Below are 15,139 nucleotides of genomic sequence, written 5' to 3'. Positions count from 1 at the left end.
TGTCACATCAAGTTTTACAGTGTGCTCTATATTTGCCTGTTTGAAATGAGAGGAAAAAAAGATTAATTGAGGCCAAGGGGCAAAATATAAATCAGGCCGAGTTGAAAAGTGATTTCAAAATGTTCTTGTTGTTTTATGATTTTTTTTTGGTTGGTTATTTTTCTTTTTGGAACTCATTAAGGCAAGTCTGAATCACCAGTCCTGATTCCATCAAAGTCGGACAGCAACGAATTCTCATTAAATACATTGATTATTTGAATGCACTTTATTTATTTATTTATTTATTTATTTATTTATTTATTTATTTTCATATATTTTCTCTGTTGTTCCATTGACTTGCAATGTCAAACTTCCTATCAGTTGACGTACATAAAATTTGAACATTTCGCACCAGCAGTTTATCGGGGTAAATGTGTCAATGACAAAAATGTAAATAAATACCGGGATTATTATGAATGATAAAAGTGTGGGTTATTGTGGCATGGGCACAGGGAGAATTTCATTTTATTGGATCTAGAAGGGTACTGATTCAGAATCCCTTAAACCATGTAAGACATTTTTTGGACTCTACTTTCAATCACACCTCATTCGTCTTGACAAGAGAAGTTCAATGTAGATAAAAAAATGTGAAGTTAGTCACAATCCAAATTTATATATTGTGGCGACGTCTGTGATTTGCTTTTTTCATCGTTAACACCATCTTGTAATTATTGTTCAAATCTTCAGGATTAGGGTTTCCCTGATTAGCGCAGTGTCTATTACATTTGCGCTAAAGAGACTAAAGAGCGTAACAGGAGCCAAAGGGGTGTGGTAGCTGGAGAAAATGGAGCTCTTTGATTGTGACAGCTTTGTGTGGCTTTGTGACTACTGAGCAAATTGAAGGACATAATGATATTTACTTAAGGACTTTCTGTGAAAGCAGGTCATTTTATGTGTACTCGTACCATTAGTGTGTCTAGTGAATATCGGTGCATGTGACGATGTGAATAGCCATGATCGGATGCATATTAGATTGGAGTTCAGAGTTATATGAGCATTTACTTAAATGTAAAACACATATGGTCATGGGCAATCAAGCACAGACATACGCATGCACACATGAATTTATAGGGTGGAATGTGTATTGACCGTTGTGAAGGTGGGTGGTTCATCAGGTACAGACCAAGGAAAAAAACTGAAGTTGATAACACAGTAGAGATAAAGAACAAATGCCAGGATACTTTCTTTCTTTTTTTATTCACTGTTTTTCTTTTTTTGATAAAGGGACGAAATGGGTGTGTGAACAGGATTATGCAGACATCTGTCAGAAAACACAGACAGTGGTTTTCTTAATACAACTGAACAATTACTCCATTTACAGAAATTAATAAAGAGCTTGATTTGTCAAATGACCATTGGCCACAAATACAAAATAAATGATATACTCTGACAGAAAAAAAAATATATAAAATAAAATTAAATCAAAACAGGGATCCATCCCGTGTCTCTCTTTTGAACAGAGCATATAGGTGATAAATAAATAGCAACTCCCATTGTAAAAGATAAAGTTCAAGTTACAACAAACAGCTCTTACGACAGGAATAGAAAAGGCTGATAACAAAATATTCCTCATTGCCGTTGACAAAAATTCTTAACTTAATCGGGCTTCTCCGCGTCTCCCATGTCAATTTTAAATATGCTTGGCATATGAATGTGGGCCCAATCTAAATGGAAAGCACCATTTTGTATTTGGCAATGAAAAAAAACTGAATCTGCAAAACATGTTATTCTTTTTGAACATATTAATTTTGAAACTCTCTTTGTACTGCATATGATGTATTTTTCCCCTCTCTACTTGTTGGAATGTTGTTCAGGGTGGGAAAGAGAGACAGAAGCGCGCAAATGAACAGGTAATGTCAGCTTGTATTACTGCATCCAAGATTGGCAGCAGGATTGAAGGAGGGTCACAACCAAAAAAAAGAAGATATGTACAACGACCTCTATAGACAGGGACCAGAGCAGTGGCCATTATATGACCTACAATGCTGCCCAATGCCAGACTCTTTAGCTGTTTTTGTTTTGTATGTTTTGTTGTTTTTTGTATTAAGTTTTTTCCTTTTATCTCTTTAAACGTACAAATAATTTGCACTATATTATCCTGCCAAATTAAAAAAATATACCGTGGCAGCTTGGGATTTTTTTCCACTACCAAAAAGGTATGGTACCTTTAGAGAGAACAAGCAACAATTAAAAATACAAGCCTCAATATAAATATTATAGTGCCTACTCTAAGTGAACATTGAATTCAAATACAGTTCTAGAAATACAGAAAAATCAAACATTGATGTGTTTTAAGCATAGGAATTGACATGTATGTGCATTTTCCTATATTTTTAAGTTCTTTATATATTCATATATCATCTTATTCATTTCCCCAATGCAAATTGTATTTGAACCTGAAGAACTGTGAAGAGGGAAAGCAACATAAAATCCAAAACCATCATAGTTTTTTTTTTGTCTGTTTGTTTGTTTGTTTGTTTTTTTTCATAATTTTGTATATAAACTGTGATCGGAGTCTTGAACATTACCAAGACGCTGAAGAAAAGAGAAACGACAACAAATTTAACAGTTTGCCCTAGAAGACAGTGAAATATTCATTCATACATTTTCTGAGCCACTTTATCCTGACAAGAGGAGTGAAATATTAGTTCCCCCAAAACATGTTTGTTTCCAGATCTAGAATTAAAGAAACATTTGCACAAAAATGGGAACAGCAACATTTGAGTGTTTATTGTCTAGCTGACAAAGCCAGTGATTATCCAAAACAGATATGGCAAAAACGAAACAATGCAGCTCTTAGTTAAAGTCACCATTGAGGACTTCATAGTTTGCCTTTTAACCTTTTTGAAATGATCTCAGAGTGCTGTACCATGTTGAGAGACAGATTTGTCTCAACCCAGTAGATCTATAGACAGGTCGTCCAAAGTAAAATGGCAAAGTATGTGAAGATCGTCTATTCTTGAATTACTGGCAACAGAAAATTTGACAAATTTTACGAATTACCAGTTGACCATTTCACCCCTTCAGCGTAAACCTTTCAACTTTTAATTTGAAGCAGTGCACTTCACGACTGTAAACTGACATGTAGCATTGAGACTTAAGTTGGACCGCTGCTGCTAATGCAAGAGAGAGATGATGATACTTAGGTTGAATGACAAGTGCTTGACTCGAAAGACCTTAAAAACGATATCTCCTCGTGGCGTTCAAAGTAACTATGCGTGCTGATTAAAATGATCAAATTTCAATCTTTTTAAGAGCTGGACTGTACAGATGGATTTTCTTTTTGCAATTTGTTTTTCTGGACTCATTGTTTCGGACCCTGTTTTGAACAATTGAAGAAATTCCTCTAATCTCCATTACATGAATTCAAGTTTGTTGGACCTTTCTCTTTATCTAGCTTTGAGATATTTTAAGGTGCTCTCCAGTCTCTTTTGTATTACTGAACGCGTTGTTCAACACACCACGAATGAAAGCAGCGTTGCCGGTTTGTGCTAACTCAGACAAATGTTACTGTTATCCACCAAATTCAGGATTGTACACTTCAGATCACCATTTTGGCCCCTTATAAGTAACTCATTATCAGAAAAAGAACACCACCTATTTTGATATCTGCAACATTAGTTGTGATCACACACCTCATGAAATCCACGTACTGAACAAGTATCCGATAGCTAAATGGTTATTAACTAGAAAGTGAATCTTTGATTATGAAGTGCCACAGTCAATTGAGGCAGGCAGGTGCTTGATGCAATGACCTTTTCTCTGTGATTTTGACAGCTCTGTGTGGCCCCTCCAAATAAAAACGTATTTGGGGATAGATAATGGCCAATGTAGTCTTAAAATATCAAAGGCACTCTTTCTTACTTTAACAAATAAAGTCTTAGCTCACACTCGTGTTTTTGTAATTTGAAAATCATTGCTATTTACGTATTTACTCATCGAGCCTGTGAAGTGGTTTTTTTTTTAAACCCTGTGTGAATGTAGCATCTTTTAGAAAGATCGTGATAAGTGCATTTCCAGGGGTTCCAGAAGTAGGTAATTTTCCATGTAACAACACAAAACTGTACATGATATGCGTTACAGGGCATATGCAGCATGGGTATACTGTATCTTTCTTGTCTTTTCTCTTTTTGAAGAATAAAAAGAAAAAAAACATAAGAGAAAAAACAGCAACACATTTACTAAACAAGTAACCAACCAGGGACAAATTCTTTTCTTTTTTTTTATCATTTTGTTTTGTTTTTGATTAATAAAAACATACCATGCATGCTGACAAATTCTTAGAAATGAAAACGGAAAACTCCCAAAATAAAATAGTACACAACATATAATTTATTGCACAAGAAAAAGGCTCAAAATTTTGCCTCAATGAATGAGTATTGCCCCGATACAGATCATGCATTCAATGGGTAATGAACACGGGGTGTGCTGGTGCAGAGCACATGGTCTTAACTTTCCACCAGCCTGGTGACAGTGGAGTTTTGGGGCTGGGGCAAAAACTGCAAGAGTCTTGGAATAAACAGGGAGCTAATGGCAGACAGCTGCAATGGAAAGATCCCATTGTTTGTCCTTCTACTCTGACTTTATTTCGGCACTCAAAGGACGGTCACTGTGCCATTTTTTCATGTGTTTCTCCAAGGTGCTATAGACACTGAAGGGCATCTGACAGATTTCACACTTGTACACGTCCTTGCCCACTTGACCATGGGTCTTCATGTGGCGAGTTAGTTTCGAGCTCTGGGCACAGGCGTAATTGCACAGCTCACACTTGTATGGCCTTTCCCCAGTATGGCTGCGTCGGTGCACAGTCAGATTGCTGCAGTTCTTGAATATCTTGCCGCAGTACTCACAAGTGTCACTCCTTCGCCCGTCCTTGGAGCTGGGCCGCCCAGGGCCCCCGAGATGTGGTGTGCTGCCCCCGCTTCCTGTACCGCTGCGACCTGACATCCCACCATCGAGTTCCCCCGGAGGAGTGGAGAATCGCAGACTCCCGTTCTCTGAGGAATGCTCGGATGAAGAGGCAAAGGGCGATTGTCTGGAGTCACCAAAGTTCAGAAAAGGATCCTTGAGCTGTCGAGAAGCCGCATAGCCAGCAAGCCACTGTGAATAGACGTTTTCTGTGTTTGGGATTGTGGGTGTGGGCAGATCAAATTCTTTTTCCAGCTTGATGCGTTTGGAAAAAGGACTGAGTGGACTTGGGCTACCCAAAAGCAGTTTTTTTGAAAGGCAAGCAGAGGCAGATTCGTTTGGGGATGCGCCGCGTCCGTTGACAGTTGAGAGCGAGCCCTCCTCGGCGCGATTTGTTTCCTGCACTGAGTTAGAATTGCAAATCTCCCGGTTTTGTGGATGTCCTCTGTTCAGGTGGTGGTGGATGTGGTTTTCCTGGGCAATCGTGTTTCTTTTGTGTGCATTGAGGGCTTCACTGAAATGCTGCATGCTGGCGGCAAGGCCCATTCCCTGCATTACCTCAGGGAGAGAGCGTGGAATGGAGCCCTCATCAGTCATCCCTCCCAGTCGGGTTCCGATATCTCCATTGTTTTCGTGCTGACGTGTGGCCTCAAGATTCAGGCCAAAGTGATAACTGTTGTTTCGTCGAGCAGCCCTCTCTCTATTCTGTGCTTCCTCCTCCTCTGCTTCTTCTTCCTCTTCCTCCTCTTCTTCCTCCTCTTCCTCCTCTTCTTCCTCTTCCTCCTCTTCCTCCTCTCCATTTTCACGTAGCATTCTGTTATTTTCACATTTCAGCTTGGCCACCACCGACTTAAGGGCGTTGCTGGCACTGCCCATGTGTTCACTTGTGCCTGGCTCTGGGGAGGAGGCAGTGGAAAGTCCGTCCTCTGACTTGCCTGTGTTTGGTGAGGACGATTTGTGCATGTGAGTTTTCATATGGCGCTTCAATTTACTGGCCTGTGTGCAAGCATGGTCACACAAATGACACTTGTACGGCTTTTCTCCTGTGTGGCTGCGCCGGTGCACGATGAGATTGCTTTGAAACTTGAACGCTTTGCCACAAAACTCGCAACACTTGGATTTCATCGGCGTGTTGGACGAGGGTGTAGCCCCTGCGGAGGGGAGAGGGGTGGTAGGAGTGGTCTGAGAGCCCACGGGGGACTGCATGGAGCCTGGCAAAGGCGGTGGGGTGGCAAGATAAGGAGTTTTGTTGCCACCTCCACCTCCCGTGCCTATACTTCCCACACTTGTCTGGAATGGCTGGAGTAAGCGCTGCATTTGGCCGGGCCGACTGGGGGATAAAGGTGGAGTGGACCCTGAGGTGTTACCCGCGAGCTCCCGTAGCCGGCGTGAGAAGTCCATTGTTGGAGGTGGCTCCATGGGAAGAGGAGGATTGAGGCGCAGCACCCTGTCAAAGGCACTCGGGTGGTGGGCTGCCAGCGCCAGTTCCTCTGGGCTCAGGTGGTGGGGGTCCAGGTGGTTCCTTGGAGGGGGACTGAAGATAGGTGGTGTGGGAGGAAAACGCTGATGATGTAGCCCACCAGCAACCCCAAGGGTACTTCCTGCTCCCACACTGTCCCTTCCTCCTGAGCCTGAGCCTGGGATTCGGAGGAGATTGAAAGGGCTTGCATCAGGAGGCAGATGGAGGCCGTGAAGGGGAGGATGAGAAGGGCAGTCTGCGCCCCCACCCATGGAGGGTGCTCCCATTCGTGGGGTGAGAGGACTACCATGTTCACTTTCCAGGTAGATGCGGAAACCGTGGGAATTCTGAGCGTGCTGCAACAGGAACCAGGCACTGCCATATGACTGCTTACAAGTAGTGCACGTGTAGGTTGTAGGTTCTTCTTTGCCTGCAGTGACAGAAAAAGAAATATCTTAGGGTACACGATAAGAATTAAAAGTTCAATATAAATATGTTTACCTATGCATGGACCTCGTAGTGAACAGCATAAAATGTAACCTCCACTTCTGTTCATATTTCACTGTCAAAGGTATCAATGTAGAGAGACTATTATTATTGTGTGTAGAATAAGAAGCATGAAAGACTAAGACTTGGATGAACCCATCGTTTTTGGAACCTTAGGCCTAAATGTTACAGCAATTCAAAGCAGTTGGCACATGGTGTTGCAGACTTTGCCACTACTTGAGTACCTCTTATTGAGGTCATGCCCCACATGAGTTACATGTGAGAATATGGTGTGCATGTTTTTTTCAGTGTGTGTTGTTGTTCTTAGACTTTTCTGGAACAAAATGTTTCCCTTTGGACTAACTGTTAGCCCTCTTATGTCAGCAGCAAAATAAAGAACGTGTGATGCTGACAGGCCACCTCTTTTGGCATCCTCTTGAGCCACCAAAACAGAGTGCTACTCACTAACACTGACAACAATTACACAAACATTTGAGGCAGAATTTCTTTTAATCATAATTCATGAAATAAATGAAATGCTCAAGACTGTGCATCATGCCACACGAAAGGAATATTTCAGATGACAAAAGGATTTCACAATATACTAATTTAGTATTTTGCAAAGTTATGTTCGGTTTTTAGATTGACACAATTACGAATATTGCATGCTACAACTAAACATTTTTCCTTTATACCAGCAGTCACCAACACCATGAAGCCCTCCATGACTATTTGAGTAGCCCGTGGGCCTGTTCCAAAAATATCTTACCAGAGATGAGATACTGTGACTCTCCAGGAATATTTTAGAAGCGTTCATATGAACACTGGCAGATGATTATTAAGAAGTTTGGCCAATTGATATTTATCTGTTTTATACTTATTGTGAGACATCGCGAATGTAATCAGTGTCTTCTCAGAAATTAATATCATGAATCATTAGTAATATCATGTAGCGGTAAGTAGTTTTAGAAAATTCATTTTAAAGGTGCATCATATCAGACCGGTAGCCCTTTGCATTTGTCAGTGGGCAAAAGGAGCCCTTAACTTCAACAATGTTTACACAGCACATGTTATACTGTATGGGAATATATTTAAATATTATACAACAATCTATGTATTTCAGTATGGAATGCTTAAGAATATAAATGTGACAAAGCTGATTTTAAGCTCATTTTTCTTGTTCTTTGTGTAATATTCAGTTTCCTTGGGAGTGAATAGCGTGTTTTCCTTCATTGTCAATAGTAAATATGGAAATATACTGTATGCTTTACATTTAAAAATTGACTGAATTATAGAATGAAACCACATTTTTCACACTGGTGCAATATGATGTATTGGGATGTGCTTAAACTGGACTTTTCATACTCACATACAAGGAAACTAAATGATCCAGGACTTAAATATGACTATTTGGCAATGTATTGTCTAGCAGTAGAAAAGATGATACCATGAAATTGGGAAAAATGAATTTTAAACAAAAATTGTCTTGCATTGGCTTCAGCGGAAATCATCTTTGGTACCACTTTTAGTATAGCGTAAAATCTTGTTAAAGATTGCATATTCTTGGTGGACTTCATAAAACTTTGTGGACAAATGATTTTAAATTTCCTTTTATTTTTAAGTGTTTGCAGTATCACGTATAGTGACAAGTTCTAATTGCTGATGCAGATTTATTGATGTGTAATTGCTCCGGAAAATAGCCTGTGTTGTAGACGATTAAGGTGATGCCACGCCCAGTACTGCGTGCGTGTGCTTTTGTAAATGATATCTCCAGCCGTTGTGTCAAAATGTATGGTTTTACGAGGGATATTTGTTCAAGTCGGACTAAGCAGGACTTCACTGAAGGCCTAGGTGTGAAATGCACGGACCGCCACTGCCTTCTACTATCTAGTAACCAAACTTTCAGTTGTTCTGCTTGTCACTATATGATGCTGGCACACAGAGATAAACCAAGGTTTGTAACAAATTCAGTGAAACTGGTTTGGAACACCTGAAGATTTCTTACACAAAATGACCTCTACGCCGTAGTGCAATGGTTGAGAATTAGTGCTTTACGTCACATACAGTCACTGATACTTGACATACTGAAACTGCTGACAAACATGGTAATGGTTTGGTACTTGACAGTACTCGACAACCTTCTGTCAGTGAGCTTGTTTTGAGAGATACAAAAACTACAAATGCAACTGCAAAGACAACATGCATGGTGACTATCTGAAACAATCGTGAAGAGCAATTGAGGAATAAAATGTGGAAACGTCGGTCAATTTGTTTCAACATAGTGAATGTCCTTTTCCTCCTCTCTTCTTTCGAACACAGAGTTGTCCCACCTGACCAGAAAGGAAGCTGCTAAATTATGGATCATTAAAATCGGCACAAATTACCACTAATGTGGCCACCTGTATCAAATTTAACCTCTGAATATCATTTGCATTATCGAGACATGGGATGCTTAATTCTATTCAATCATTCATTTTTTGCTCTTGAAAAACTGGTCAGTTCATTCATTTATTTCCATTGTTCAGTATGCGGGAATGTGTCGGTATGACACCTGTGGGTTAGAATTGGTGCCATTTTCAACCACGTAAGTCTTCTTGCCTCTTTCCACAAAATTAAAAACAATCAGGGCCCAAACCATGAAACGAACAGACTTTCTAACATTCAACCCATAACATCTATTAATATTACTAAAAAGGAAAATAATGCATCAGAGCCACATGCACACACACTACCTACCTACACACACACAAACACACACACACTCACACACACACACAAACACACACACACACACACACACACACACACACACACACACGCACACACACACACACACACACACACACACACACACACTGGGACCTCTATACACTGTGAGGTTGTAACACTAACCACTATCCCCACCGGGATGCCAATGTTAAAAAAAACATCCAATGTGTTCACAAAAAATACTAAATAAAAATTAATTAGGATTTGGTACTCTCTAGCTCGTATGTTCCTTAGACAATGCTCGCGAAGACTTGTCCATATACAGGACTGAGTGAAACTGTGAGGTTAATGGATTTTAGAGTAGGCGACTGCGCCTCGCTGTCTCTCTGTAATCTACTCCCATCAACCACTTCATTAGGAAAACTCTGTGCCACTCTGAGGTAGAAAAAAAATTAGGCAAGAAAATGAAATGGGGAGAAAATGATGTGGATGATAGTGTGGGATTATTTGTGGGATTCTTTCTTCCAAGCTAAATGTCAAAGCTCCTGGTGAGACTCTGAGGAACAGACACTCTCAGTTTCAGAAATGTCTTAACACTCAATACCAGCCATGCTACATTGACCGACTCAGGCATTACACTCTATTAAACCAAGGGCATTGCCTGGACACTTGAGTGGGGCTGCATGGGAGAGGGAGGAACTGGAAGAGATTAACGTAGCTTCGCTTGCGTTACCACCCTCTGTGACTGTCTGTGTGCTTGAAGTTTGTGTGTGCACATATGTGTCTCTATGTGACCACAAGAAAGAGACTTGAGCAGAAATAGTTTCCAACGCATCAAAATGAGAATGCGCGTTCCAAAAATGGAGGGCTAATAACAAAAATTATATTGTATCTGGTGATTCGTACAGTTTTTGATGGTTCTACATCTACATTGTACCTTATCATTGATGTATTCCGACTATATTTTTGTCCTTTCAAAAGTTGCAGTCAAACCCAGAATTCGAAATGTCTCTATTCACAAAGTGATCAAGCTAAAGCAGTTCAACAAAATCAGTGATGGGTACAGGCTGTGCCGTCACTGTCATCATGAGAAGAAAAAGAAACAAGGTAATAAGAGAATAAAAGTATTACTATTTGTCCCATGGACTGTGATTTTGATGTGGTTTACAATGTATTTTAACTTTTTTTATCGTAAAAATTTGAGAAGATTATGTTTTTCCTGCTCAGATAAATAGTCTCTTTCAGACATAAAAGGTGAGACATGGACAGCCATTATGACATAATTCCATCCATCCATCCATTTTCCGGACTGCTTAATCCTCACGAGGGTCATGGGGACACTGAATGTGTTGCCAGCCAATCGCAGGGCACACAGAGACAAACAACCATCCGTCCTCTCACTCACACATGAGACAATTTGGAGTGTTCAATCAGCCTGCAATGCATGTTTTTAGAACGTGGGAAGAAACAGGAAGACCCGGAGAAAACCCACACGGGCCTGGGGAGAGCATGCAAACTCCACATAAGGAGGCCAGACCAGTTCTTGAACTCATGACCTCTGCACTGTGAAGTTGGTGTGCTAAACAATTACATAAATCCACAAGGACAATGTTTGCCTGTAGGCAGCCATACCTCTGCCACAAGAAAGGTTGTGATAGTGAGCAACTTGATCGCTTGCCACCAGTCAGACCACGGTAACTCGAACCATTTTATAAAACGTAAAAACAAGAAGGGTTCTGTGTAACGCCGCAATATGTCATTTGTTGCAAGGAAAATGGAGGATTTAATTTTCAAATTAAGACACTTTTCAAAGCCTGACTCAAATAAAGCAGGAAACCATAAATAATGGGATACTGACACCAAAACTGCAAGGTATGCTTCAGACAAGGGGAGTCGGAAAAAGATGGTAATGTAAGTTCAAGTAATACTAAGTTCAAGTAATTAAAGTTTCATATCTTAAAATACATCTTTTTAAATGTATGTCACTTGTTCTGTACGATTCCTAGCAACTTTTAACTGCACCTGCAATAATAAATATGTTTTTATTCCTTTCATACCTGAATGAGTTTCAGTCCCCATTGATCGCTTGATTATTGCTGTACTTGAAACAACAACAACAAAACTTAAAGGACAACCGACGTCACTTTTTTGTTTCCTAACTGACATCAGAAAAACGTTTTATAGAATCTAAAATACCCAAAACACACAGTATGATAGTATTATTCAAATGCAAAACACCAATAAAAATGTGATTAAAAAGTACTTCAATTTGAAACTGGAAGTGACCGGTTTCAGAACGTCCCGCCCCCTTGTTCGTGGAGTCACGGCAAGACGTCTTGCCTTGCTCGAGAATCAAAACAATGGCTTCAGATTCGGAGAATATGCTTTCTTGTTACGCATCCAGTTATGAATATGATTCAAATAGTTCTGAAGAGGAACGTATAAATGTTTGCAATCGATTAAAGAAGGTTTTCTGGGTCGTTTTGATTGCTCAAGACTTATGTGTAGTGTCACAGAAAATGCAGAAGATGGCGGCAGAGCTCCGTTGGAAATAGTTTTGTTTTGCAGTTTGGAATTTTTTTCAACAAATATCAGAGTTGTCTCGGTGTAACATACAACGATTCACCATTGCGTAATTTATGTTTACCTTCTAATTTCGCCATCAACACGGATCAATGCGAAATTTTCAGGCCAAACAAAGTACCGCAAAATGCATTGAGGTGATGCAAGTTATGTCCTTTCTCAGTCAGGGGCGTTCCTTCAGTGACGTAGGGTGAGGACTCATCACCAACTCAAAAACAAGACTTCCAAAATATTCAGCACAAGTCTCAAAACGTAAAATATTGTTTTATTATATATAATCTTTGTAAAATACGCTCAGTAGAAGTCATTTGAAGCGATTTTACAAATTATGGACACAACTTGTCCGGAGACGTCGGTTGTCCTTTAAATGGTCTTTCATACTTTCAGATTATCTTTGGAATGCCGCACAAACTGTTCTCCAAACGGACTGATCTTCATCCAATCATTGCATCCTGTGAATTAGATCGGTATCTTATCCAGAACTCCATTCGGACAAGCACTGATGCCAAGTCTTGGTCACAACCGAAGAGAGATTTTGACTTATATTTTTTGATCAATGAATTTGGCAAATTTCTAGAAATTAGTGCGCTCTCCATTTGCCAGATCTTCTTTTTACACAAGCTTTTTTTATGTTGTATCTCCATTTTTGCACCTTATGTTACATCCAAAATCCCTGCTCCTCCTCTCCTTCAATCCATCAGTGTTCTTTGCAGTTTTCCTTGGCTGATTCCAATTCTCGTGGAACAGATGTCATGGAACATCACTAAAATGAGATTAAGAAAACACACTGGGAGTGAGGGAAAGTATATTTTTGATAATTTGTGATTTAGATCCGAGCCTCACTGTTATTAATTTGTATGGTCAGTAGCTAGAGTCCTCTACCTAATTTTTACCCTAAAGACACTTTAGGTCACAGGTGTCAAAGTCAAGGCCCGGGGGCCAAATCCCCCCTGCCACATGGTTTTATTTGTCCCGCAAAAGCAAATCAAACGTAAATTCCATGATGCTCGCTAAAGTCTAAACTAAAATTTCAAATTGTCACAATAACAGTCATAATTTTTTACTTCAAATTTGAAACCTACTTATTAATTTATTTTTTGTGTGCTCTATATGTAATGTGTGGAGGGAATTAAACTTTCTAATGGCTTCCCCAAATTCATAACAGCCCCCGAGAGGAAACTATAACTACAATGACGCCTGCAGCAAAAATTGACTTTGACACCCTTGCTTTAGGTCATCAAATTTACTGCTGATAATGAAGTCAAGTACTTGTGTTCAATTTCTATTCACTGATGTGAAGAGTGAAAAGTTTTCCTCTTTCAAAAAAATGAGTGTTGGTGCACCTTAAACATGCTTGGTGGTCAGGTTTAAAACCACTTCAGTGAACAAGTCAGTGAGGAAAACGACTAGGCACGTTTCTGCGGCTTTCCGTAAAAGTTTCTGTTTATAAAAATAGCAGATACTTTCCAGAGTACAAGCTGAATTATAGGAATAATTTATCTACTCAAAATATTTGCCCTTTGTCATTAAGCCAATCGCTAAATACTTTCAAAGAAAACATAGACAGTTGTTCTCACCGCACAGTCAAATGACTGCAAATGATCAGAGGCACAGAATTGTAGCATGGAAATTAGCCCATTAGTAAGTTTAAGGTTCCAACGCCACCCCATACACACATACAAACACACGCACACACACACACACACACACACACACACACATACACGCGCACGCACACAGCATTCCGAGGTAGATCTTAGAATGTACAAATATTGGGAAAGGTGTGCTCAAAGAAACTCAACAAGCTTAATGAAGTATAAGCAAGTAGAAAGAGCTGGTCACTAGGTTCATGAGTGGACGGGTTCTGACAAGGGAACAGAGTTGTGTTGTTGTTGTTTTCCTAGTTCGCTGTCTTTGATTGAATTGGAGTTTTCTCAGAATGATCAAAATTCAAGTCAGCAATGTAGAAAAGCATTCAGGGAAATCATAGTTTCCAAATACAGTAAAGTCTCGTTATATCGATATCGGATATATCGATAGTCCCGGTTATATCGATACTATTTCTATGCACGCACGGAGAAAATTACATGCAAACAGGGTCGGATATATCGATAGTCCCGGTTATATCGATATTTTTTCGGACTCCCTTGAATATCGATATAACGAGACTTTACTGTAATCGCCTGCGGCCTTGAAAATCATGCGACACATATTTCAATGCGAAACAGTACGAATGCATTTCAATCACACAAAACAACGAGAGATTCTTTCGTTGCTTCCAAAATACGTGTGCATGGGTGGGCACATGAACAAGTGTGTCGGTTTGATCCTGTTAAATAGCCACACGCATTATTTTGCCTTGTGAACGAAAAAAAAAAAATCAATATCGTCTGTCCGTGTGAATGTGTTGGTGGAATATATCAATACCTTCTGTCTCTGTGTTTAGAACCCCTGCTGGGCTACAAACTGCAGTATCTGCAACTCTCACTTGAAATCCAGTCCATGTATGTGTGTGTTTGTGTGTGTGTGTGTGTGTGTGTGTGTGTGTGTGTGTGTGTGTGTGTGTGTGTGTGTGTGTGTGTGTATGTGTGTGCGTGTGTGTGTGTGTGTGTGTGTGTGCGTGTGTGTGTATGTGTGTGCGTGTATCTGTGTGTGATTATCGCTGAAAACTTTTTTATCTTGATGTCACACACATACAAACTATCTAAATCTCTAAATGTCTAATCTTAAAAAAGGCAACCTTCCAACACACACACGCACAAACACACGCACACATACACACACACTCGTACATGCACACACACGCACACGCACTGTAATGCATCTCGTAAAGGCCATTCTAATGACAAAGCATGCACCTTTAAACTGTGTTTATACACATAATTAAATGGGGGTGACCTTTGTCGCAGCATCCAAGTGCACTGTGGCACTATGCTTGCCTGGTGTGTACAAGTG

The 15,139-nt window shown here is 40.0% G+C and overlaps 1 protein-coding gene across 2 annotated transcripts in view; it reads right to left on the bottom strand.

Annotated features, from left to right (window-relative positions):
* Positions 1-1,219: 1,219 nt before the first annotated feature.
* The window catches only part of bcl11aa (BCL11 transcription factor A a), a 48,035-nt gene continuing 34,115 nt past the window's right edge, over positions 1,220-15,139 (bottom strand). For both annotated transcript variants that reach the window (XM_089012267.1, XM_089012268.1), the window contains exon 3: positions 1,220-6,836. In XM_089012267.1, coding sequence (XP_088868393.1) covers positions 4,612-6,836 — 2,225 coding nt within the window. In that variant the 3' untranslated portion in view covers positions 1,220-4,611. The remainder of the gene's footprint in view (positions 6,837-15,139) is intronic.

This window comes from Hippocampus bargibanti, linkage group LG13 (genome assembly GCF_051943395.1).
Source record: "Hippocampus bargibanti isolate YZ-2025 linkage group LG13, ASM5194339v1, whole genome shotgun sequence".
Classification (NCBI taxonomy): domain Eukaryota; kingdom Metazoa; phylum Chordata; class Actinopteri; order Syngnathiformes; family Syngnathidae; genus Hippocampus; species Hippocampus bargibanti.
The sequence above is the reverse complement of the archived record's forward strand: the minus strand, read 5'-3'. Positions and strand labels throughout refer to the sequence as shown.